The 27,091-nt window shown below is 36.7% G+C and overlaps 1 protein-coding gene across 2 annotated transcripts in view; it reads left to right on the top strand.

Moving 5' to 3' along the window:
* HHIP (hedgehog interacting protein) overlaps positions 1–27,091 on the top strand; it is a 74,952-nt gene that overhangs the window by 3,525 nt on the left and 44,336 nt on the right. For both annotated transcript variants that reach the window (XM_087737125.1, XM_087737124.1), the window contains exons 2-4: positions 4,294–4,489; positions 11,721–11,877; positions 12,657–12,858. In XM_087737125.1, the coding sequence (XP_087593251.1) occupies positions 4,294–4,489; positions 11,721–11,877; positions 12,657–12,858 (555 nt within the window). The remainder of the gene's footprint in view (positions 1–4,293; positions 4,490–11,720; positions 11,878–12,656; positions 12,859–27,091) is intronic.

The following is a 27,091-nucleotide window of genomic DNA, read 5'->3' as shown; positions in this document are numbered from 1 at the left end:
ATTGCACTGGCTCAAGTAAGATTTTTGCATCTTGTTGTTGACGTTTAACTCTTTGTCTTCTAGTTTTTGCAATATCCCCTTGTTTATGAGGGGCTACTACATCCCAGTCAAACATTGTAATATCAGTTTTTCTAAAAGTTTGCTTATAGCTCGACAAGCAAAGAAGTCCTCTCTACCTTGGATGGTTTCACAGCCAAGGCTGTCAAGGAATGGGTGAAAAGTAATTGTTTTCAAGTGTGCCCTTTTACAATCATTTGTTTGCTCTGGCTCTTTCACGAACAAAGGCTATTGTTGAACACATCCAACTAAACAAATAACTCATCTTGGGGTCCCTTTAACAGCTGCCTTAGTACAATGATCTATTTACATATTACCCTAAAATTGAAACCGAACTCTTTAATGACATAATCCAGCACTATAATACAGAAGAAGCATATGTTCAACCCGACAGCTGAACAATCTCCTAAGCATACGATTTTTAGACATAAATGCTTGTATATCAAATACGGCTTAATGCAATTACTTATTTCACTGGTTTTTCTTCTGTTAACATCAAAATTATACTGCCTTTCTCAAACTAGATATGACAGAGTACACAAAACAGATGACAATATTCAACGTAAAGAATTTTGTCTATTGTGTCGTCTTCTGTTTCTTCTTCTTTGCGCTATTCATTTTGTTGATAAACCAATTTAGTATGCTATGCTTTCCTGCGCATTCCAGGAGTTATCTTACCTTTAGTCTACCCGTTTTACTTTCATGTGGCTAGAGATTAAAGGATGATCTTACAGATGTTGTAAATTAGTCAGCAGCAGGCATAATCATTATTAGGCATGTTGCAATAAATGTTTGGAAGTTTTACATATTTTCCAGAGTACAGTTAGTTTAAACCACTGCAGTTTGATGGATTCACATACGACTTTAAAAATTGAAGCAGGAAATTAGTTTACATTTCTAAAAAAGACCAAAGCCATTGTCAACTTTAAGGTAATTTTCAAAGTAGAGATTCAACAGAAAAAGCTTCATTCAAATAAGTATTTCAGCTTTCGCTTAAAACTGCTTTAATATACTCCAGGGTAAATACATTATCGATTTACTGAAATTCAGAATAGAACAGTTGTCCTATCTCCCAGGCAGGACAGAGTTATACATCAGACCTCACACAGAGCAAATGTTACCACCCTATTTTGCTTGAGCATTCTAAAAGTTAAATAACATTGTACTTGATTTTCAGATAATTGATTGACTCTCATTCCTTAATCTTCCGATTAGCTATTATATGACCAAGATTCATTCCAGAAATGACATGAGGGGGTGAATTCCTGTGGTTAATTCCTGGATAGCAGCTGCTCAGGGGGATTAGGATCTTTTTGTCTTAACTTTGAGGACAGAAATGTTGGCAAGCGTTACTTCTCCTGTATCACCAGGCAACGTCAATTACGTTTTCCACAAGAAACAGTAAATTAGCTTTGCTATCCTGTAATTTTTTTTTTTTCCCCCTGTTCGCAATGCGTTCTGGAGTCTTCCAGTAGAAGTACAGTTTTCTGTCTGCATCACTGCGGAGTTAATTCAATAAACACACTGAATATTTACCTAGTAATATCTCGTGTCGTACTTCTAAACACACCACCGTACTGCTACCACAAGAAAGCCTGGTGCCTGAGATCAACTCCCTGATGAAAACATCTGAGATTTTTGCAAAGCAGGTGATACTATTGAATATAGGCAAGTACTTTGAAGAGTCTGTAGTCATGGTGCACTTTCCTTTGGAGGAAACACCAAAATAGGTCATTTTATCCTTACTTTAGGAGAGCTCCCAGCTTCTTGGTGACATAATGTTCTTAAGAAGTAGTAGCATTTATGGATAGTGTTTTCAATCATCCCCTATTGGCTTCAGACTTTGTTCTATTTGGCAGACAATGACTTGACTGAATTATACAGGCCACTTCCCATCAGAACCACAGCAACGCAAAGTACCAAGGTCAGGATGCCATCATCCCTTAAGAAAGTCCCGCTAATGCAGAAGATTGCCTCAGCAGTGTGGATTACTGCAAGCATATAAAGTCTGTTCTCTACTACCTGGATTGCAATCCTAGACATTATTAAGTCAAGTTTAAAGTTTTAGTTATTATGTATTTTGGTTATAGTTTATTGTAGTAATCATTGTATTTTTGGTTCTTGCCTTCAAGGCATTTTTCCACAGATCTACTATATCTAGAACAACATCTGAAACTCAAGAAAGTAGACTAAGGTTAACAGTTCTGTTGCTACGGCCCAAATGAGCAATCCAGCAAAAAAACCCTAAACTTTTTTAGGAGAGAAGGGGCTGGGGCTGTGGAAATAATTCCCCAAAGAATTCAGGGCCAATGCAAACCTTCTGCCATACATGCAACATGCAATTAATTGATTACTGTCTTCAAGGTTTAAAAAAAACCAAGAAGACAAACCCTTTCCAAAAGAAGATGTGAGACAGTTATATTCCCAAAAAAGGTCTGATGAGAGATAATAAACCATACGTGGCAGATGTCACATTACTTAACTGCAGGTGCTATGAAGCCGAGGATAGTCTGAGAACAGATAGTCTAAAGAACAGAACATTTAATGCATGTAATGATCCTGGCAAATCTGGAGGAATTCTTTTTGAAGCCAATAGCAGCTCTTCCAGAATAAGGGTAGAAGCCAAATGGTGTTCTTCTAATGGTCCAACTCAGGCCACTAAACTTTAGTACACATTTCAGATGGCCTTTAGACAATATATGTATGGTAAGACTAAATTTTCCTGGTAAGAGTTTGTCTTCTAAATTAAAGTTCCTCTAAATAGGATTTTATGTAACTGTACAGGCCATACATTGTATAATATTTTGAATACGTATCTGTTTAAAACAACGGAGAGTGCATTTCTCTCAAGTGTTTGAGGTTCCTGTAATTATGATCCATATGCTGAGTTCAGAATTGTGTTATCAAAGTACTGCATCCTAAAAGAGAGCCGACCTATGAGACAGCATACTCAAACATATCAAGAGTCTTCATGAACTAAGTAACTTATTTTATCAAAAGTAATTTAGATAATTCCCTTCGATGTTATGTTGCAAGGGAATGACATTGGAAAGTCCTTCTACAAATCAACTCAGAGATAGGAACTATAGCAAAACTGTGTCGATATTTTCAAACGTGCTATTTACAAATATTTACAAATTTCACAGAGTACAAATATTTACCACATTAATATTTCTTAATATAAGTGTCTTACAGTCTTTGTTTATAACTGCATTAAACAAATAGTAGAAAGAACCTGAGCTTTGTTTTTGCATTAGATCAGCTTCAGTCCCTCTCAACTGAGAACACATTTCCCACTACCCACCATTGGGATGAATGATCAAAAAACAATCCATGTGGTTAACAACAGATTAACAAAGTGCACTGCATTCAAAGACTAATAAAGACAACTATGCTGTTTTCCATTATTTTTCACGATTTGATGACATTGCGCTCCTTAGGCTCCTGTGTTTACTTAAACACATCATCAATCGTGGTTTCATGCTTCTCCAAGTACTATACATAATATATGCGCTCTTTTCAGGACAAAGTTACAGTTTCAATGTTGAGACAAACAAGATGTTACGAACAAATTCTACTTTTTCACTTATAAAAAGAAATGTCTGAAAACATACAGGTTTTCCCACCTCCAAGTAGTTTGCATTAGAGAGCGCAAAAAGCAGAGCAGCATTTAAAGCATGAAGAATCCAAGGCACCTGCTGAACTCCACAGCAGTCCTTCCAGTAGCCGGACTGCCGTATCGTTCAAGATACACCTATTTAACAAATACCTAGATGTGGTCTTCCTGATGTGTTTTGATGGTAGAATTTTAATTTTTAGTCTCTAAATACTTGGAATAGGTTACCTTACAAGTTAGATTTTTAAGTATTTCTCAGAAGAGAAGTGGCTAGAAGCCCTGCTGCTATAGCTCCTCCTTATATAAATGATCCCTGTAGTTCAGAGGTTGCCTATGTGATTAAGAGATTGCGGGCCTGAGTCCATAAAATAACTTGAGTACTATTATTCTTATCTGAGAAAAAGAAGCAAGCGCTTAAAATCTCACTGTACTAATGACAAATTGCACATTTCATAGTAATAATTTTTGCACTTCTGGAACGGTGACATGAAACGAGGCATTTATGCTAACCGTATTGGTTCCGCTAGCATTATTTATTACGTTAGATCATGCAAACTTTTTCTTGTGTAAGATGGGGAAACAGGTCATATGTTTACTTGTCTCTGGTTTGTGGCTTGCAGATACTTTCTGTTACCAACAACACAGAATGTGCGAAGCTACTGGAGGAAATCAAATGTGCACACTGCTCACCTCACGCTCAGAACCTATTCCACTCACCTGAGAAAGGGGAAACACCTGAAAGAGAACTAACTCTTCCCTACCTGTGCAAAGACTATTGTAAAGAATTCTATTATACTTGCAGAGGTCACATACCAGGTAAAACCTATAACAAAATATGGGGCTAAAGGATGTCTGTTTTGAAATGTTGATATTGCCTGAGCGGTTATAGATAGGTACTTCTTCACTAGGTAAAGCCCCCATTGATATCCAGGGGATTTTGCCCAAGCAAAGACAGAATATCTCAGGGTCTTCGCAGGGGATCTTATGTAGTGAGGTGTATGTTTTGAGCGCTTTCTTGCCACCCTCCTATTAAATTCTCCATGAAACACAGGATTGTTTGTTGTCAAAGGCACCTGAAACTATTACCCCTGCTGAAATATTAACGTGTTCATTCAAGTTCTGTAAACAAGCAGTTGGCCATCCAAAAGGCTATTCTAAATGATAGATAGCTTTAAAATGCAAGAAATAAAGGATGCTGGCTGTTTGCTGTAGACTCTAAAAGCTGATGAGTAAAGTGGTTTTTTCTGGTTTTGTTACCCTAGAAACTGATGTTTTTTCCACAGGGTTTAAAGCCCATTGAATTCAAAGGGAGCTATTTGATAGACTTCTGTGATCTTTGAATCATTTCCAACATGCTGTTAACAACCAAATTCTTAACTAACCTAACACTTCCTCACTGTAGTCAGTAGAGTTAGCTGGACGTAACCAAAACCAGAATTTCACCTGTGTTGTCTAAGGCAGTCACCAAATGTGTGCTATCACTTGTAAGTATATCAACAAAATAACCACAGAGGATGGTTCTTTTAGAAATACTGTCTTAATACACGACTATATTAAATAACGTCTTTGGTATTCTCAGTAGTAAATTATTTATATGTTTGAGACTGTCATTTTTAAACTATGCTTTTTTCCCTGTCCAAACACTACTTATAAATAATGCCACACAGGAGAAAATAATTAAACTGGTTAAGATTTTTTTTTTTTTACTAGCAACACAGACTGGAAAAAAAGAGTTGATAATGATATGAAAAATGAATTTATGAATAGTCATTTTTGACATATGAACACAGCTTTGTAATATAATATAAACATATTTGAGGAAAGGGGATAGTTTAAGTGGATGAGATTTGGAGGAGGGTTTTTTAATTGCGTGTGTACAGCGTGTACTTGTTTTCTCTGAAATCCCAAGAGCGCAGGGATTTTTTGCAGCGTTCTTTTATTGACTTGAGAAAACATTTTGAATTGACTTACTTTTTCCCTTTCCTGTGGTTTAGCATGTATCTCAACCCATTCAAATATGAAAATATTATTATTGTCTTTATAAACTAAGAGATGTTTCTAAGGCTTTCTTAAACCAGCTGTTTCTTGCTCTTTATCACATTCCCCAAAGCAAAGCAGAATAGATCACAGTTGCCAAGACTGCCTGCTGAACAGCGATAACAGATTAGATATTCTAAATGTTTGGCCCATATAAGAAGTCAGCACAAAGACTTTTTTTGACATGAGTTTGTAGCTAGTGCAAACGATTAGCATATTCTGCAGAGCGAGTCCCTCATAGTTGTTTTGTGAAATTCTGTGTTTCTGAGGAAACAATTTCTTTAATTGGAAAAAAGTGCAAGAGGGAAAAGGGAGAAAGAAGGAGGAGGCGGAGGGAGGGAGAGAGAATGAGAAAGGGCTGAGCAGCACAGGAGCTATAGCCACAGGAACCTCACTCCTCAGATCAACATATGTGGTGACGAATGACAAATTTATTTTTCTACAAAGTTTGTGTATATGTAAAACTGCTGAAGTGCATCAAGATGTCAAGTGCTTTTTGTGACCACCCAGGTTGCCTTGAAAGATAACCAGATGAAAGCATAACTTTAGCACTGGACAGAGCACTGTGCTTTGCAGGAAAAGAGCTTACATACTTTAGCATCAGTTAAAATAGGATTTTTCCTACATCAATCAGATGCTAATAATCATTCTAAATACTTGTTCTGAAAGTGGGTTGTACTAACAAAAAGTTGTTGCGCATCACAGCCACCAACAGGGTTAATTTGGTGACTTGGCTGGTACATATGGTTGTTGATACCTATACTAGGATTTCCTGAAGGTATTAATTAAGATTCAGGTCCCTCTTTTTACGAAGATGGCCTACTGGATTTTAATATAGTTTGATAGTCTTATACATTCTAAAATATAAATAATTAAAATAACAACTTATTTGGGTTTTCTAGGTTACTTGTGAGACCTGTATATCCATAATATTTATTGCAAAAGAAAGAAAAAAATTTAAAAGTGGAAGCTATGTTTTCAGCTTAGCCTGGAGGATTAAACAAAGAGTTGGAAATTAACAGGCCCCCAAAACCAAGGTCTCTGGCAATGATTCACTGTGCATTTGTTAAAAAGTCAAATTATTACTCTTCTTCCATTAGGGAGTGCTAATTGTTTCTGAACACCAATACAAAGGAGTTTAAGGAAATTGCTGACTGCAAAAATAATTTTATCCCTTAAGTCCTGCACAAATGAGAAATATTATTAGCGATTTAAGATAGTAAGCATCTTTTCTGGAATTGAAATGTTAGCAATACGTATTGACCAAGAAGACTGAGAAATTACACATCACTTTTTTTCATGAGCTAGCTCCAGAAATTCGTTTATTGTTCTGTCTCTTTTTGCAAAGACGAAAAACTCTAGCAGATCCTTGGTTAACTGCTCTGAAGACAGCAGTTTGCCCACCAGTTATGACTGTATCAGAACTTACATTGACTTCTTTAGGAATATCCGAAGAAAAAGTGGACCCAATTCTTTATTCAAACAGAATAACAACAATAGCTGTTAGGATTGTATGGATGTGTTAACGCAGGAGGGTGTAATGTTTCACAAAGTCTGTGAGATTAGAACTTCCCTGCTTCAACCCAGGTGACTGTTCTCATTATTTCTCATCTATCTTTACTCTAAGCCTCAGTTTAAGTGATTACTGATGGAGACACTTGAGTTCAGTGACTTAATGATCTTCAATCAATATGAATTTTAAGTTTTCCAAGGTCATAAGAGAAGAGTGTCTAATATTTATTATTAATATAGCTAGTAAAGAAAGGCATGGCTGATTCTCCCTTTAGGCACGAGCAGAAACTTGATCCATGCCAGTGGAAGTGATATATTCTAGGGAACAAACCTGTGCCACAGCCACGGTGTGTTCTGCCATCCAGGGACATCGGACAGATTTTGAACTATGTGCTCTCCGTTATTTTCATTTGAAGAAATGGGTTCCAGATGATTGTGGCTGAATTCAGATCCAGGCCTAGATCTGAATCCAGGCATTACCAGAACAGATGCTCGATACGAATTTTTTAACTCCAAACAGGGGCACCCCAGCCTAAAATGCTGGAAATCTAAGAAATTCTGCAGCCCACGCAACACTTCCAGAAGTTCTCACATAGTTGACTAATAGTCACAGTCAACATAGTCAACCTGCAGAAAAATAGTAGTGGCTCATAATCTTGCTACTGCTAACAAGAGCATCAAGGGGATTAACCGTGGCACTGCCTGTGTGCAGGTATGTGCAATGTGTGAGTATGAGAAGAGGGCCACTACTCACTTGAAAACCAGCAGGAAATGATGGGAGCTACCACTGGACTTCTTACATTTTGAAACAAGCAGTCTGGAATCACCTCTTTGATTTACTTTTCACTGAGAGTTGAGAAGAGAGAGGAGAATGTGGGTTTTGTGAACAAATTCATATCGAGCTGTCAAAAGTGCAAATCAGAAAAAAAAAACCCCAAACCAGGAAAATGCTTCTTTTACACAATACTGAACTGTATGCTCAAGGTCATAGCAGGAATAAAGTGGGTGAGCCTGATTTCCAGATGCTCTCTAAGCCAGCGTGGGTCTACTCAGATGAGTGGATGATATTCAATCCTGTGTGCAGTGCAAAGAAGGAAGGGAGCGAATAGGAACTTGACTTGCTGTAAAGGCCGGGACAAATGCTACCACGACATTTGAGTTGTGTACCAAAGAGAAGAGGCCGGGGGATGGGTAAGCAGGGAATCCAGCAACGTGGAATTTGGTGAAGGTAGGATAAGAAGGAAGATACAGTGTGAGGAATAACTGACCGCAAATGTGAGTGGAGAGGGAGGTGAGGATCAGCTGAGAGCAGAAGTTTTCCTTTGGAAAGGCTTGAAATCATGCAGCTTATTCTCACAGTTTTTTATAAAGGCGAACACAGAAAGCCTTCACTGTAACTGCCTTAACTGAAAAGTCTGTAGTTTGATTCTTGTTTGCATGACAGAAAGTTTTAAAAGCATAGAAATGCAAGCCTGTGCAAAATCTGACATGTACAACACTTAAACATTATATTTAATCTTCCTTTGTGATTTCAGTTTTCTTTGTTAACATGGGCACTGCTCTGTCAACACATACACAGCTGGTAGGAAATTTGTAATTATATGTATGAGTCTTTTAAAGTAAAGTAATGAGTACAGAAGTTCACACAGGACCAAATGTTGCAGTCCTTATTAGGCATAGTTCTCATAGAGGACAGGGACAGAGCTGTATTTGAATAAACTCAGACTGAGCAAAATGATCTTTTTTTTTTCTCCAAACAATTCCTAGCGCTTAGGGGCACTTGTCAGGGACCATTCTTCTGGACACTGTACAAACACTGAACAAAATGGCTAACTCTACACTAAAATCTAAGTATGATAAAGAAAACATTAAATGGCTACAAGCAGACAGGAGAGTAGAAGCAAATGTTTTTCTAACTGTCTTTAGTGAAGCTGTTAGTATGTTGAATCTAGCATATATAACACGAACAGATTTTTTTTCGGTAAATTACTGTGTTTTTTATAGAACAAAATTCCATCCCTGGTACACAGGTGAAACTGTATTTACAGAGGTTACATTCCTTCCAGTAATGCAACATTTCAGCAATTTACTGACTGATTTTCATAGTTTAATTCAAACCCTATTTTTTACGAGCATTTCTCAGGAAAACGGAACATAAGCCTTCTCCTTTGTTGGAACCTGCTGATGGGTTGGCTAAATAGCAGAAGGCAACTGCAGTGCAACATGTACTTAAGTGCACGATAAAATATTTCATAAGGAAGAGGGATTAGTCTTACATATAAGAAAAGGCATTGCATAAGGCATTAGTCAAGTGAGTGTGCATCTGACTGTTATTTGAAATGAACATGTACCAAGTAAACAATATGATCATAACACGCTCTCCGTTTTTCTGACTAAAGATAACATTCAAGCCAAGAGTAGTTTATCTTTAGTAAATGGTAGATGGTATACTTGGAAAATTCTAGAAATTCTTAGAAATTGTACACCTCTAATTTGCTATTGCATTTTCTTGAATGACCCACTGTGCCTAGAGAAATAAATTATTAAAGACAAAACTGTGTATTCTTAAGTGAAATAATTCAACAGCAAGATTTTAGATTACCTTTGATTTTGGCATTATATCTACAAGCCTTGGAATACTACGCTGTGATTATATCAGAGTTCCTCTTCAGTTGTTCCACTTGAAATTATATCTCCCATTTTCTCCAAATAACTACTATAAATTAAAACCAGCTCCTCAGAGATGATATTTACTGAAGCTCCAAATCATGGTAATTAAACTTTTACACCACAACACACTACCATGTGTTTCCAGATATTATTTTATAGAAACCAAAGGCAGGCTTTGTCGTGTTATTTTTCCAATATTTTTAAAGGAAGATGCATATGAAAAGAAGTATAGTTGGGTGGGAAAGGCTTTCCACTCCACAAAAATTCTGGGATCTAAAAAATTTTCCTATTCCACATAAGGAAGAAATTGAACTCTTTCGAAATTTTCCATGAAGAAAGCCACAGAGAGACCACCCCAGGATAGCTAATAAAGTCGTTGTTAGGACATTTACTTGGGAAATGGGAGACTTAGGGTCAAACTCTTGCCTGACAGATGAGGGGCATTGACCTGAATATTCCTCTTCCTAATGAAACACCCTAATTACAAAACATTGGAGTATAGTGATAGGAGGTTTGCTGTCTGTTTCTCTCTTCTTTCATTTAGACCAGAAGTTTGAGTTTGGACCAGAAACATCATGTTAACTAAAATTTTGTCAAAACTGATAATGTTTCTGAAAAAGAAATTGGCATTTTCCAGTGAAACACAGCTGTCCCTGATCAGCTCTTATTGTACGTTATAAGCCAGAGGGTTTATGGCCAAGATCTATGGATTACTGCATTATTCACAAGTGGTAAAGCCATGCATAAATTAGGCCTCTAATTCCAATTAAGTGCTAATTCTGTGTATCCTATGAGTTATGTCCTGGACCATAGTACGTCCTAACACAGTATGCCAATAATGCAAAGAGGAATGAAGGTAACTTAAGACATATTATCTTAACATTTTGGTAAAATAGTACATGTATAACTAGCCAAATTCTATCTTCTTAGCTTTAATGCTAATGATTAAAAAATGGATAGAAATTACTAGAAATAGGTTTGTGGACAGAAACAGATATTTTTGCTGTCATTAAACATAGTGTAATATCAGTAGTGGCAGGGTTTTTCCTCAAAGGCTCTCATTTTACCAACTTCTTGTTTCCCTGGGTCTTCGAACCCCTTCCCATTTTAACCTGAAACCTAAAGACCACCTTTCATCCAAGCCAGCTTAAAGCCAGCTCCAATGCAGCATGAGACATATCCCCCTTTTCGGGGGATGGGGGCTGAGGAAGCAGACCTCGTGATGGGACACTGCGTTCTCCCACTCTAATGCTGGGAGTCAACCAGAGGCCAACTGCATGTCAACACGGTGCAGTTTGCAGCAGTACTTCTCGCTTTCTGAGACAACTAATTATTCACCTCTCCGACTGATGGCCTTTGCTGCCAGCATTCCACAAAGTCTTTACTGCATGTCTTTTACCGAAGTCTTACTGAAATTTTTACTACAACAAGCCACTTAAAAAAATTAAATGAAAGCTGCTCAAGCTATTTTACAGCCAATACTACACTTGATTAATAGGGTTAAAATCAGGGAAAAGCGTATCACAGCCTTAACTCTGAACTTTGTCTCTTAAGTTTTTAACGCGTGAAGTGTAGTGGCATTTTGAATGAGCTGGTATTTTTATTTAAGCCCACTGAAAATAAAGTTTAATACAACTACAGATAAAACTATAAAAGGTAATACTCAGTTTGTATTTAATCAGAGCAGGCCTTTTTTGCAGATAGCACTTTGTTTAAAATGACTTCTTTTTTGATTCAATATATGATCTATTTACAGATTAGTTTGACAGCACAAAACTGCAGACATGACAACACACTAAATATTTGTATGCTCTTTTGCATTTTTAAGGTTTTCTCCAAACTACAGCTGATGAGTTTTGCTTTTACTATGCAAGAAAAGATGGTGGTGTATGCTTTCCAGATTTTCCAAGAAAACAAGTGCGAGGGCCAGCTTCTAACTCCCTGGACCACATGGAAGAATATGACAAAGAGGAAGAGATCAGCAGGTTCATAAAGATAAATGCTGTTTAATCTGAAAAAAACCCCTAGCAAAGCCTGTGGTTTTCACAGTGAAACAGCTCAATGTGTGCTTATGCTCAGCAGCTGTGTTTTCCAGATGTTACTTTCTTTCGCTGCTGCTAGCGTACGTCAAAAGAGAAAGTTACATTAGCTTCAATATTTCAGTACCATTTGATATTTGCGTTGCTGAAAAGGTGTTAGAATTCTGGTTTGATCCACCCTGTGGATCATACATAGTTCTAGGCAGTAATTTCTACCTGAATTTAATATTACTAAACAACTACCATAAGTTTATTAGTAAAATATTTATTTCATGATTTTCAATTTATTTCATTCATGTACTTTTCTTTGGGAAAATAACTAAATTAGATTGCCCCATCATAAGCCATTATTTTTAAATGGGTTTTAGAAGCCAAATTTTGTCAAATTGCTGGAATTCACTGTGTTTATTGTACAGTAGAAGTTTTGTATTTATAAATTGTTCTTTTTTTTTTACCACATTTTTTCTCTCTATTCCTTTACATTTCAGATCTAAGATGAATTAATCTTCTCTTTCTTGTATACAAACCAAATTTTGCTCAAGTGAAGTTCAAATTGATTTTCAGTATTATCTGCTTGCACACATTCAAGGAAATAATTTATTCTGGATTGTATAACTGTGTTTTTAGTATCGCTGCAGAACAATCATTTTATCTTTTAGGGACATTGTTGTGTTATGGTTATGAGAAAGAAGAAATTTCTCACTATTTTTTAAATTTTTTTTTAGAAAACACAAGCACAACTGCTTCTGTATTCAGGAGGTTGTGAGTGGACTAAGGCAGCCTGTTGGAGCAGTACATTGTGGGGATGGATCCCATCGCCTCTTTATTCTTGAGAAAGAAGGATATGTGAAGATTTTCAGTCCTGAAGGAGACATACTCAAGGAACCTTTTTTGGATATACACAAGCTTGTTCAAAGTGGAATAAAGGTTGGAATTTATGCTTATCTCTACCTGTTTATATTTTAGCCTGTATATGGGGAAAAAGGGAAGAAACGTTTTTCAGAAATTATTTTAATTTAAATAATAAAAAGGAAGAGTAATGACAATAGACACTACAGTTCTATCTGGCAAAGAAGTGAAAACCTCCTTGTTTCGGGAAGGGAAACCATAGCATCTTATAATTCTCATCACATTTTTCTCTTGCCCTTCATTTTTTCCTCACTTTAAATTCAGAAGAAACTATCCAACACTAGCACCCCACAGCATTATCTTTGTATTTTCATCCTTTGGGCTCATTTCCATCCCACTGAATTCAGCCAAGTTTTGCTGTGATTCCAGTGGGAGCAAGTTTGGCTCAGGGCCTTCCCTGACCTGCGGCTGCTCAGCGATGCCCCGGGAGCCGGACACAGGAGGGGGCCTGGGTGCTCCGGGACCCCCGGGAGAGGGGCATTGGTGCTCGCTCCCTCTTAGCTCAACCTCAGATGTGGAACAAGCTGCCCTTGGTGCGAGGCTGCTTTAAGACGGCATGTATTTGAGGTGCACGTAAAAAGTGACTGACCCTCTAAATTCAGCCATGCGGGCGGGTTGGTGCAACAGCTTTCATCCTGTTTAATGGGAAGACTTTCATGATCAGGGGAGTGAATGGTGAATGGGCACTGATGGGAATACATTGGAGGGTGGAGGTAAGAAATTACATCTAGGTATGGGGTAAGTACTAATGGAAAACTCCTAAGTCTATAGGGGGATGTTTTACTTTGGAAATGTCCTAAGTGGTGTTCCATGTTGATTTCTTGTCACATTTTAGAGTGGTAATGCAAGTAAAATCCAGATATATAAAGCAAATTTAAATTGTAATCAGGTTTTGCCTAGAACAGTCAGGACAGTATATCATAGAGCCTTCATGGATGAAAGATATATTGACATAATCTTGACAGAGTAATCTTAAATAATAATTGTGACAAACCATATCGATTTAAAATGCATCGCACATGCTAACTAATCATTTTGTGTTTCAGCTATAAGGGCAATAAGCCAATTAAGATAGTCTTTTCTGAGAGGGAATCTCAGAGGTTTTTGGTTTGTGTTGAAAGAGAGAGAGGGAAATGAAATATATTACACCTTTTTCAGGAAAAGAACCAATTTGTATGATTCTGTGATTTCCTGAATGCTTCCCTTTCTGCCTCTATAGCTAACCATTATGTTCAAGATACCAAAACAGAAGAGACTTATCAGGGGTATTTTTGAACATCAATCTAAGGCTGTTTCATATTTCTTAACCGAAAATTCTGATAGTTTCCAGTTGTGAAAAACTGACACTGAAACTTTCCACAGAACTGCTATCGGTCCCAAACAAACCTTCCTCAAGGAAACTTTTACAGATGAAACTTAGAGGCAAGGCTAAATGGAAAACTGATTTTCCATGCTTCTGAATAGGCAATAGCCTGCCTGATAAGACTCTCAACAGCTACCCTCAGATTCAGATTCAACTTTTAGTTCTGTTTTAAATCAGTGACCTGATCTTTTTAGTCTTTACTACTCTAACCATCATATAACATACTAAACTGGATCTGTTTCAACTGTAACATTTTGTGTAAATAATTTGATGTTCTCTAAGCTAGAAAGTCTAATTCAATTCCCTGAGATAACAGTCCAGTGACTGAGGATAATTGTATTGCAGTGTTTAATGCAGGCTGGCAAGAACAGAGGCTTTATGTACTTCACAGGTAAGGAGAAAGGGAATGTGCCTAGAAGCAATACTTCAGCTCTTTAAATAGAAAGGGGAAAGAATCTGAGGAATGAGTACATTATAAAAAATAATAAATAAATAGAATAAAACAAAGCCCACATAATCCAAATGGTAGTTTTAAAACAAGGGTTCTTAAACATTTTTATGTTTATTCCCTGCAGTCTAATTCCCATAATCATTGTCCATGGTCCTTTACCTACAAGAATGCAAGATCACTGTGACAACGGTAGCAATTATTCCATCAAAATAGACTACTTGAAGGGTATTTGATTTTACTTACCTGTTATACACTTCAAAACTAGAAATCAGTAATGGAGAATACTATGTGGATAGACAAATTTCCAGCAGGCAGTGCAGATAGTGTACAGCCAGCAATTAAAAAAAAAACCAACATTATCTAAAAACTGCATCCACATGCAAAGTGTGAGAATGGCTGAGTGTGTCCTCTGTGCTTACTCAAGAAATGCTTGTAGTGTCAGACAGATGAATTTGTATGTATACATTTTGCTCAATGTACTTGATTCTTCTCTTATAGTGGTGTAAGTGAAAAAGTACAATGAAATCAATGAATTTTGAGTTGTCCCTAATCAAACTTAGGCCCATATGTTCCAGCGAAGCGTTTTGCCAAGGTAACATGTTGCCTTTTTTGAGTCCTCTGTTCATTTACACAGATTCATAGATGTTAACCCAAATATCCAGTCAATTCCTGTATAACATCATCCATATAATGTTATTCTTGAACTAACACAGAGACTCTTCATTGAAGTAAACAAAAACTATTCACCTCTTTTCCAACCTTGGAGCAATGGTAGCAAGAAAAGGCAAACAATACTTTCTCCCTAAAAATAAGTGTAAAAATTTCCTCTCTTATACCCAAGTGTCTGAAAATAGCAGTTTCTGTGAACTTTTTGTCTGTATCTGAAATATGAACAAATACTTAACTAGTGACAATACTAAAAACATTTTTTCAAACTTTTATAGATATATGTTGTATCCAGTAAATAATAATAATCATCAAGCAGCTGTGGTTGAATGAAAGGTGATTTAAGTTGATACCTCCGAAAAGCATTTTGGACAGCTATCCCAAGATGATATTTTTAATGTTGACAGATGGAGTAAAATAGTGGTCGTTGATCTTCTCTTCTTTTTCTAATGCAAAGAGGAAATTTAGGAGTGATAAAATCATATTGTCGCAAAGCAGCAAATCTGTTGCATGATGATTTTCCAAAGAATATACTTAAAACGATCTTGAGGCTGATATAACCAAGAAACAGAAATGACATATTTCCTCCATAAAAATAATCCTGGACTTTAGTTCTGATCTCACTAACATCATTTCGCTCATCACAGCACTGGCAGTCAGGTAAGGGGGAAAACAATATACAAAAACAGAGGAAGAGAGGTGCCTGCATTATATAGCAATCAGCCACGATACCCTCCTAAACAGATGCTGGTTTGTTCCTCTAATGGAACTAATGGTCCCTGTGTTGATGAAATTCATTTAGAGCCCGTAACGTTGCTGTGAGCAAGCTTGTAGGCCTTCTTCGCTGGTCCTGCTAACCTAAGTACATGAATAGGATTATCTGGAGTTGCTTCGTGTCGGTCACTCCTGTGAAGGTCTGTGGATATAAATGGAAATTAAGTAAGAAGAGTGGTACAACCTGATGCATATGCTTTATTGGTCCATTGGCTTCTAATGTTCATTGAAGTCATTGAGGTCTCTGCTTGAAAATTGTTGCTGCAGTTAAAATCTACTGACAGTTATGTGATTTAATTTGAAGGAGTTCAAATGAAAGAGAAGAAGTGATAATTTTATATGCTGCCAGTATCTCAGAGGGAATTAGCACAAGCGTGTAGAAGTATTTCATAACAGAGAGATGCCATGAATGGATGATGGTAGCTTGTGCTTCCTGGAGGCCCTACTCAAGAGAAAATTAGATGCAGGATTCCTGAAGATTAAAAAAAAACCAAAAAAAAAACCAAAAAAAAAAAAAGCTCTGAAGAGCTTAAGAAACAATTTTTCTCTGCACATCTCCCAGTTTCTAATCCTCTTTGACAGCACAGTTAGCAGGAATGCTTTTTTGATCTTCTATTTTTCAACCTAGTTGTCGGAAGCCATGAATGGATCTTAACGAAGAAGTTGCTGATTCAACATCTGTAGCCCTCTCTAATGTATTTTATGTCACACTGGCTACATAAGTATCGTAGTATGTGTGGATGGATTGGGCACTTGGCCAAGGCCCTCCTGTCACCCTTAGCCTTTTCTTCCCTATCTCAAGAATGTAGTGAAAAGAAGGAAGCTGTGCACCTCAGTCTTGCCCCAAAGTTGAGTAAGGACATGAGTGAGACATGTACCTGTAACTCGAAGCTAGGACATGCACCTGGGCTCAACTATGTAGGAATAGATAGCCCAGCATAGTGGAGAAAATACTGCTTCCATCACCTGTGCCCATTAATATTACAAAGTCTTGGAGTATTACAGAGTATGTGGCATGTATGTAGAAGAAAAGAATAAGCATTTACCAGAAAAAAAACCTAAAAGTCTGCTTCCCTGTTCTGGTGATTTACTGCTCCATTATGTTGTGGTGAAGAGAGTTGTTAGTTACAGAGCAACATTTTGCAGTTGTTCCTTCAAAGTTATGTAGCAAAGACAATTTTTTAATGAAAATATTAGTACCCGTTTTTCTTTCGGACTGACTTTCACTACTGTTATTTTCTTTTTGTCTTAAAGTATTGCCAAGTGGAAGAGAGGCAGAAAGTTTGAATGAGAAGCTATTGAACTAATAATTGTAATAATTTGATTTCACTGGCTGTTTAAGGAGACCTTAATCAATTACCAAGAAAAAATAGTCCGGATCTATCTGAATCTATTGTCAAAAAGTTAGGCAAAATAATTAAATGCTTTAAAAGTATCGGGCAAATATGATTTTATCCCATAATGCGCTCAGCAGAAAAAAACAGGACCAAAACATTCTAAATACTTGAATTTAATGATTTCTTGAGATGTAGCAGTGCTGAATATGTTGTTATTACAAGATCAGTCACCTTGTACTCAAGATTGTATCTAACTTACAGAAAAACGCTGAATGCTCTAGCAGTTCTCCAAATTTCCTTACTCCTGTGGCTGTAGTTTATCTTATTAACTGTATTATGTCTTAAGATTTGGAAACCTTTAGATTAGTAGCAGCCACCATAAAATGTAGCACAACCTATTACATCAATTTTCACTCACTCTCTTGCCTCCTGAGCCCCAAAACATGTATTGGTATAAAATATATTGTTCGGAAGGGAAGGCATCAAGGTGTGATTTGGCAACACGAAAAAAGGAAGAGCCTACCACTTCTCTTGGGAGTTAAATGCTAAAATCATCTTTCAAAATACTTTCTGAAAAGCTAAGTAGCTCTAGGGCTGCAGCTGTTAGTCCTTAAATTATTTTTGCGGTCCTTCCCTACAATCATTCAACTTCCCAACATCCTTTTAAATGAAGGACCTCAGAACTGTACAAAGTAGCCAAGTTTACATCTTACTACTGCTAATGGTAAAATCAAGCCCCTGTAGTTACAGAGTAGTTTTCTACTTATAAATCGACTGACTGAATTAGCTCTTTAGGTATGGAATTGCAGTTGGGCTTCATGTTCAGTTGCTTGTCATCTCTGATCCTTAGGTTATTTTCAGTTTATTGCTATTTTTTTTTTTTTTTTTTTTGATAGTGACCAAGCTCTGGTGTGGATCTGCTGACTACAGGGTCAGAAATTGTGCAGCCAGCAAGAATGGCTGCATTCTGTTGCACTTTGCCTGACGCAGTGCCTCGAGTAGAAACCCCTAGAAAATGGGTATCCTTAAAACTGCCGTTATGGAATTACCACTTGTACTTGTGTAGAGACCTTTTTTTTTTTTTTTTGAGCTAGTAATAACATATTTTTAGTACATCTCATGGGAATACTGTGATAAAGGCCAAAGCTTCTGAGGAAGGAAAGGGCAGGGCAGGGGAGGGAAGGGAAAAGGGACAGAAAATCTCCATGAAATGGTATTGGAGATCACTGCTAAGGATATATGAGTTAGACTCCTTGACCTCTGTCACCTTCTTCTCTGCTCTAAGAGTATGGTTCTCCTTGTCAGAAACACTTAAATTTTAACAGAAACTTCCCCTAAATCCTAGGTCATAATCACCTTTTTATGTCATCTTACTTTCAAATTATTCAGTAAGACTAGTTTATACGTTTTTTAATTCCCAAAGTTTTTAAAATGCTGTATTCCTATATAATTCCTTGTAAATATTTTAACAGCCAATTCTCTTTGCAAGGAAAAAATATAGAAGTATCTGACAACAATTATTTTAAGTGTGAGCTCAGCAAATTTCCAAGTAATAGTCTTAAGAAGAGTTAAAAGTTAGACATATTCCTTACTGTATGTTGGTTAGTTTTTATATCAGAGCACAAGTACTTTCAGTTCTGCAAAGTCTTATTCAAGAGTGATACAGTGATTCAGATAGGAATCTCCTGTGATGCCATGATGAGTGCTGTGGAACACAGCAATTCATATATTCAGTATAAGACTATGAAAGTAAACTGTCAGGTATTAAATATGCTAACTATGCTGCTACAAGCCAATTATTCCAGAGCTTCTCAGGGTCAAATGAGCACCTTGTCACCATAGGCACCTTTTTGCATTAATGAAGGATTAGTAGTGAAACTTCTACTATGCCTTCATGTTTGTATCACGACATAACATTTAATCACATGAATACGTATTACTCAGATCATTCAATATAAAATACAAATTAAAAAAATTTAAAAAATCACTACCTCCAGCACTGGCACAGCATGTTTCAAGGAGCTTACAATAGCCTTTGCAGTGAGGAGTGCTGCTGCTACAGAAAACTACAATAAACCAGTGATAAACTCTATTTAAAACTTAGTGTGTGAATAGAACCAGATTGTTTGTGCTATTTGCTGAATTGTATGCTCGGTTCTATCATTGATAAAACTTCTCCCATATTCCTCTTGACAGGGGATATGTACATTTGGTTTTGCGTCATGTTGATATACAGACCTAAGTTAACACATACACTGTCCATCGATACCCACGGGATTTATGTTACTGACAAAAGACCCACAATTCACGCAGTGCATGTTAATCCTTCCATCCAAGTCCAGTAATTTCAATCCATTTATTTTCCTCTGAATTCTGTCATGGATGAGGGTGAAATCAATGAACCTTTCTTGAACTACTTCTTTGCCTTGACATCACAGAGCACGCTGGGCTCTCCTCCACTAAGCACTAGTTTATACTCTCAGCAGAAGTGATCTGCTGCTCTCTGCTCCCTAGAAAGCCAAACTTATAGTGGCTACTAAACTTGTAACCAATTACTCCCAAACAGGGGATTGCTTTGATGCATGGAGAGAAAGGGGAGCAGCAGAAGGATGTACTTCTCTCCAGGCTTTAGGGCTGGAAGGAGAACTGGGAGATCCTACCTAAATTTCTTCCTTCTTCAACCTAATGGGCCAGCAACTCTCGGGAGTTACTCAGAAATGTTTTCTGTGAAGACTCTGGAAAGTAAACCCTCTTTGTTCTACCAGACCAAGCTCTCATCTGTCTATGAAAAATAGGGATAGTCCTCTAAAATAACAATGTTAGCATCTAGAATATAAACATAATATATATCCTATTATGAATAGTGTAAGATTTCATTTTCATTTCATTCTACAATTAATTCCACTGATGCTGAGTGCAAATTCTATTTGCTGTCTTGCTGCTGTACTTCTAAGACTAATTAAATGCTAAGTCCATTTAAGGTATGTGCGTAGGCCCAGGCGGAGTGGCAAGGGAAATAAAATTATTGGCACATAATAGTGATACGTTTTATAATAGTGATACGTTTTGGTGTATTCTTCGGTGTCCTGGAACTCCTCTTTCAGAGTATGAAAGGGGAGACTCTAGGATGTCTTTGGTGAGAAGCTGAAATGCTACATTGCCTGTGTTGTTGCAAAAATGACAAGGCAACCACTATACGCCTCAGCTTTCCTTCAGCACAGGATTTACATGTGAAGTCACGTGGGGTCACAGGACACGGGGGTTTCTCACTCATTCGAGAGGCCAGAAGAGCTGCAGCCAGACTTGTAGCACAACAGACATAATTTCTGAGGCCACACCTCACCTGTGACCTCTCCACTAGGAATCACAATTAATTGGTTTTAAATGTCTTGACATAATTGGGGCAGAAAACTCAGAAAGAAAGAACGGTTAAGGTGTGCAAATGGCCAAATGTGGAAGTACAGGACACTTTAAAGATAAACCAAGTAGAATGTCCTCATTTATAATGACCTTAAACACAAATGAAATAGACACAATGCACCCAGCACAACAGCCTGCGTGAGAATTCAGCCTTCTTCACGAAAAGAAAGATTTTTTTCTTTACTAGTGATAAGTTCTTCATGATTTTTGAGAGGGTGATAATATTTTTGTGAGGACTTAATATTCTTCAGCTGTATTCAGAAACTGTAAAATACAATCAGTGTTTTAACTGAGGACTGTATCGTGACAGTGAAATGTGTCTGGATTTCCCATTAACCATTTGCAGATTTGGTTCTAATCCTAATAGGGGCACAACAGTCCTTTGAAAGAGTCTGTATCTTACCACCATATAGCTCTGTTGCTTGCACAGAAAAGAGAGAGTCTTACAATTCTGAAAGGCATGTGCCAAAAGCTCTAGAGACCTCTACTTTTGTGTGAGAGACTGCACTAGATAACCATACCCAAGCTAGCAATTGTGGAACAGCGCAGTGACTCTCAGGTTGTAAGCTGACCAGATGAAGAATTGCCAGTTTATTCTAAGGAAATTTGAATCAACAAAACATAATAGTTTCTGTTGATTTTGGGTAGCGTGTCTTAGATTTGAGGAGCTGAGAGGGGAAAGAAGATAATACTTTATCATTTTACATGCACATGTGTAGATTTTAATGTTCTGTGTTTCCTTGAGAGGAATCCCATGGTGCCAATTAACCTAACTTATTCCAAAACAATTCTCTGTTTGGAAAGAATAATTTTCATTGTGGGTGTTCCATGAAATTGTATGCCTCATACCCTGTTATTACTGAGATGTGTGCAGTGCAATTGAGAATGCCAGTTTCTTTTCCATGCACTGTATAGATTATAGCTGTATCCCACACACAGTGCTAGATAATCCCTACTTTAATTTTGTTATGTGTACAAATCCTTTTTGAACATTTAGCGGTTTTAAAAATGTAAAGATCCATCATCTTCTGAAACTGCATTTGTTAAAACCAAAAGCTGAATTTAGAAGTGATCAAAACCAATGAATAACATGGTAATTATCTAATTAAAAGGAAATTATTGCGTTTGCTGAAATATAACAGGCAAATCATGATATCCAACAGAAAATGGCAAAGAAGGAATAAAGTTACGCAGAAAATTCCATGGTTTTTAGCCAACACAGTTTCAACCACATGTTTTTCTTTAATGGGAGGAGGTTTAACAGTCCACTAAGGCTCCAAGATTCATCATCCCTTTAAGCTCTTGGACACCCCAAAATCTGTAATGAGGCCCTAGAATACTTCAGGGAACCCATGAAGCACTGGAGCTCTCAAAACCAGCACCGTGTCCTTGACACTTCTTCTATGTACTTTCCTGTCCGTCATAGCTATATGATTTCCTTTGGTGTTATATCCCTTGTACTCTGCCATACAGAAAATGGGTCATGTCTTTGTCTTGAAAGAGGTTAAAAAATGAATAATATATATACTTTCATAGTTAATACAGCCCAACTGCTATTCCTATATATACTTCCCCCAGATGCCACAAAACAGTTTTCCTCTATATCCTCTTACACACATTTTCTCCCAAGCTCTTAAGTCCTATTCCTTAGACAGGATCAGCAAGTTGGATTGAGGGAGGAACACTTCCTCCAGCGGAGCACTGGTATATTATCATGTTTTCCACCCATTTTATCCCCTTTGCAGTTAAAATTGGACAAATGATCTGTCCCTGATTTAATGGTTTATATATAATTTTAGTTTTAAAAACCAGTCAGAACTAATTTTTCCCATTACTGAAAAAAAAACCTCCAAAAGATGAAACCACTTAGTAGCTGACACTTATTTTTGTTCACTGTCAGTGTCTGCCTGCATTCTCATATTGCTGGAATTTTTAAAGAAATTATTCCATAAATCTCAATAAAGTAATATTCTCTCTTAGATTTAATTTGGAAAATGGAATATACAATCTGTGGGAGAGAGGTCTGCAAAATACTTTCAACCATTTGCTTTTAATTTACAGCAGATACTTTTTAAAACCTTGATCTATCTTCACTGGCATTGAATCGCAATCCCTACAGCTGAATTGCAACAACTTTAATTTATGTAATAATCATTATTTTTATCCTAACTGAATGCCTTGAAAAGAAATAAAAGAGGGTTTAAATCACCAAAAACTGTTATATTTTTGACATTCCTAAAAATTCTGTGAATCTCTATCAGCTAGATTCTCAATCACTGTAACAACCCCGAGACAACATACCAGAAGTGCTAGTAGATGAATGGATCTGAGTCACACTGTAGTGTGAAGGAGAAGAGAATTTTTTTTGTATTACACTACATAGGAAAAGTACTTACTTAAACTTGAAGTATCTATATCATTTTTTGGAAGTGTGATCAGTTTTCATGAGGAACCACATTAGAAGGAGGTTAGCTCCTCTCAGCACATCATTTCAAGCTCTTACTTGAAGAAACACATACCATACAAATTGAAGGCTTCGTTGTGACTAATGAATGTAAAATAATATTGTACACCTCACAGGAGCCTAGTTAAAGATACGACTAAGCACTATTGACTCTCCTTATCAAGTATCAGACAGTGTTTGGGTATGCTAATGCATGAACACTTTAAAGATCTAGTCAAATAAATAGAATTTCAGATTAGAAGAAAGGCAATGCAAAATGTTGGCAGCTTCCATTCCTGCTGTTTTCCTTCCCCATAATTGCCTTACAGCAGATGACAGGACAATATTACCAGGACACTATTGCTACAGTGACTTTTTGAGGGAAAGAGCAACAAGTCAGTGGTCTCATCTAACAAGCATGCGTGTGCGTGTGTAAATAAGTCAGTAAGATCAAATAAAACTTAACAAGCCACCTATGAGATTACTCAAATTTGCCCCTACAGTTACAGATCGCAGCCCTGCCAAATACAGTCAAGTTCCAAATGTCATGGCAAATGTTTGAAGCAACAGACAAGTCCAAAAGTAGAGAACATTAGGGAACTGCCTAATAGAAACTAGCCTCTGTCAGGTTTTACCCCCTCCGCTAGGTTGCCCCTCACTGGGACAAATCAAAACTATTTCACAGACAGTATCCATGTTTCTCCAAAGGCCTGCGGGGCTGGGAAGGCCACAGATAAAATTGGATCAAACCCTTTATTTACAAATGCTTGGTAAAAAAATGTGTAATCGATTACTTAATTTAAAAGTAATTTCAGTTCTTGAAGCAGAAGCATTCAAAACTGTGGTTTTGCTGTAGTTTAATGAGTCAGTATTTTGCAACTTGCAACATTTTGCACTTCTTGTAGAGCTACGTTCTCCTTACAAATTATATGGACCTTTTAATAATTTTGCTTTTGAAATACTATGTTAAATATGTACGTGGCCCAAATAAAAGAACAGAAGGAACATAGTTCAATACAATTCATTTAATCCTCTATTTTGTATAAAATCTATATACATTTCAGCAATGTGTATAAATTTTATTATATTTTAGTATCTGCGTAAATATTTCAGCTTCCAGCAGTATGTATTCTAAGGATGAAACAGTGGCAAACGACTAAAGGAAATGAACTTACTTAGCTACTTACTAACTAGTAACTTCTGAAATCACTTTATATGAATGGTCAAAAAAAACCCCAAACAAAAAAGAAACTACCACTCTACCCTCAATCTGAGCACTGCTCAGATTATCTTTTAATAAGGCCTGAGAATTCCTACCTTCGTTCAATAAAACAAAAATGCACCTTCAACAACCAGTGAACAATTTAGAAGGTGAAATGAAACATAATGAACTAGAATCCTTAGTACTGCATTTGATTTCTTTGATTTTCTTAAGTGCTGTAATTCATCAAAATACCAAGTACAGATGTTTTCATAGAAAATGAAGAGAATATCTTATTCGTGTGTTTGATGTACTAGATAGGCAGTGAAGGAGAGGTTTTTGGAAAAAAACAGCTTCAAAAATGAAGCACCGGATTTCAAAACAGACTCTGCAATGTGCCGATTTGGTTAGCAAATGTGTATTATCACTCAGCGGTAACCAGTGATAAAATAGAAAGTGCAAAGGGTATTGCTTGTATTACAGTATCCCTCTGTCTGGAGTATTTAGAGAAGCTCCCAAGGCTGGACTGCATAAAACTTACACTTCTTCCATTATGTTTCCTTGTTTTCTGTATTAATTCTGCCCATTTGCAAAAAGGTAGAACAGTGTTTTCTTCATGCTGTCCTCAACTACACAATCCTTCATTTGATCAAAAACTAGTGGAATTAGGATTTGTGTTTAACTGATCAAAGGTCTGAGTCCATGATACTCTGTGTTTCAGTTCTAGCTGTTTGAAACTTTATCGTCTTAATTTTGAGACTGAACATACACTGTGTTGTTCTAATTGCACTGGCTTTTTGAAAAGAACTTTGTACTGGATTCAGCCAAGTTAAAGGGTTTCCAAGATCATGGTCTTGGCTCAGGATAAATGGAGCCAATGAGCTAAACAAATTCCTGCTTTCTTGGTTCTTATAGTACGAGAAAAATGGAAAGAGCAGAATACTTTTACTGCTTTATACAAGTGAAACAATCCTGGAAACTGCAAAAATATAAGTTAGCTGTGTTTATGTCAGCAAGACACACTATTTCAGAAATTATTTTTAGCTTTCTTTGGAAATGTGAACCACAAATTATAACATTAATGAAGCAAACATTTCTCACGTGGCAAATTTAAGAAGTTGTTAGCTTTAAGAGTAATCACTTCAGGATTTAAAATAATAAAGAAATTTAGTCTAGTACAGACAAATATTAGTGTTCCTATAACATGGAATAGTAATAGCTGTCTTGCACTGTGCTGAACGAGGATACACATGTCTATATTTGTTTCAACTTCTGTTACTGAGAATGCTTTTCTAATGAGCTAGATTTTAAAATTGGGATTGAAATAAATGAGTAATGGAAAAAAAAAGAAAAGGGACTTCTAATCAGGAAAACAGTGTACATTCTTTCAAAGTCATGTTTATAAGTTCAGAGAAGCAGTGGATCTAGTTCAAAGACAAACCGTATTTCAATCTGCTTTTCAAAACGACCATATAGTTCATTACTAAAGCTTGTTTTCGGCTGAATCTTAGCCTAACGACAACTGATTACTTGAGATGCATTACTGTACATCATAATGTGCTTTCACTTGTAAGGTGTCACAATTCCTATTTACTACAGGTCACAAAATCATTAGTTTACAGTTCGGGTTTCAGTTTGGGTTTTTTTTTTTTTATAACGTAAGGAACCAACTGCTGTTTCAATGGGCTTAGGCTCTCAAGCTGTGGTAATTTGCAGTAATTTGCATTTGCTGATTTTTAAATCACATTTTAAAATCATATGATTTTTAAATCATATAAATAACCGTAGGATATTTAACCTGCAAGAATTCATGCTGCACGAACATGAATTTCAACACATGCAGGGTTAGATGTGTAACTGGCCTCCTGAATATACAGTTTGATTCATGCACAAAGAAGGAATATTTGAATTTAGAAAACTCCATCTGGTTTCACTGACAATTAAGCCCTTTAGACACTCTTAAAAGTGCATCGAATAAACAAGTATTTCTTGGTGACTTTTTCAGGTACATCACAGGCACATATTTTTAAGTCCTCTCAGTTTAATACTGGAATAGCATGTAGACACCAAAGACAATCATTTGCTACAAGAATTCTGGAAGACCGAAAGGGCGAATCTAGTCTTGATGCAGGTCTTAAGTAAAATATATGAGTTGATTCAGGAAGTTAACGTGGTTGAGCCCCTAAATAAAAGTGACCATAATATAATTAAGTTCAACATCCTCCCTTGGGATTCTACCATGAGGTAATAGTATTACAGTACTTTTCAAAAAAGGAAGATTTTTATATTGAGGAAGTTAGAAATAGCCTGAAGGGGAAAGTTAGGAAATTAAAATCCGTAGAAGCAGCATGGAGGTTCTTTAAAAGTACCTTATTAGACTCAGAGAAAGTATGTATATACTGGAACAATTAGGAATCAAGAAGGTGAGAAATATAGCAAGGTACGAGGGAATGTTCAGGCCCCCAAAAAATAATAATCCTATAATAAAATGGAAATTCAACTCAAGTGACACTAATAGAGCAGAATATAAATTCAGAACACCAGAGTCAGGGTTATGTCCTGCCATTGTTTCACTGGCAAAGTAAGCCGGAGTTTC

The sequence above is a fragment of the Nipponia nippon genome, unplaced genomic scaffold (assembly GCF_047370975.1).
Source record: "Nipponia nippon isolate SJK-2023a ecotype South Korea unplaced genomic scaffold, ASM4737097v1 scaffold_6, whole genome shotgun sequence".
NCBI lineage: Eukaryota > Metazoa > Chordata > Aves > Pelecaniformes > Threskiornithidae > Nipponia > Nipponia nippon.
The sequence above is the reverse complement of the archived record's forward strand: the minus strand, read 5'-3'. Positions and strand labels throughout refer to the sequence as shown.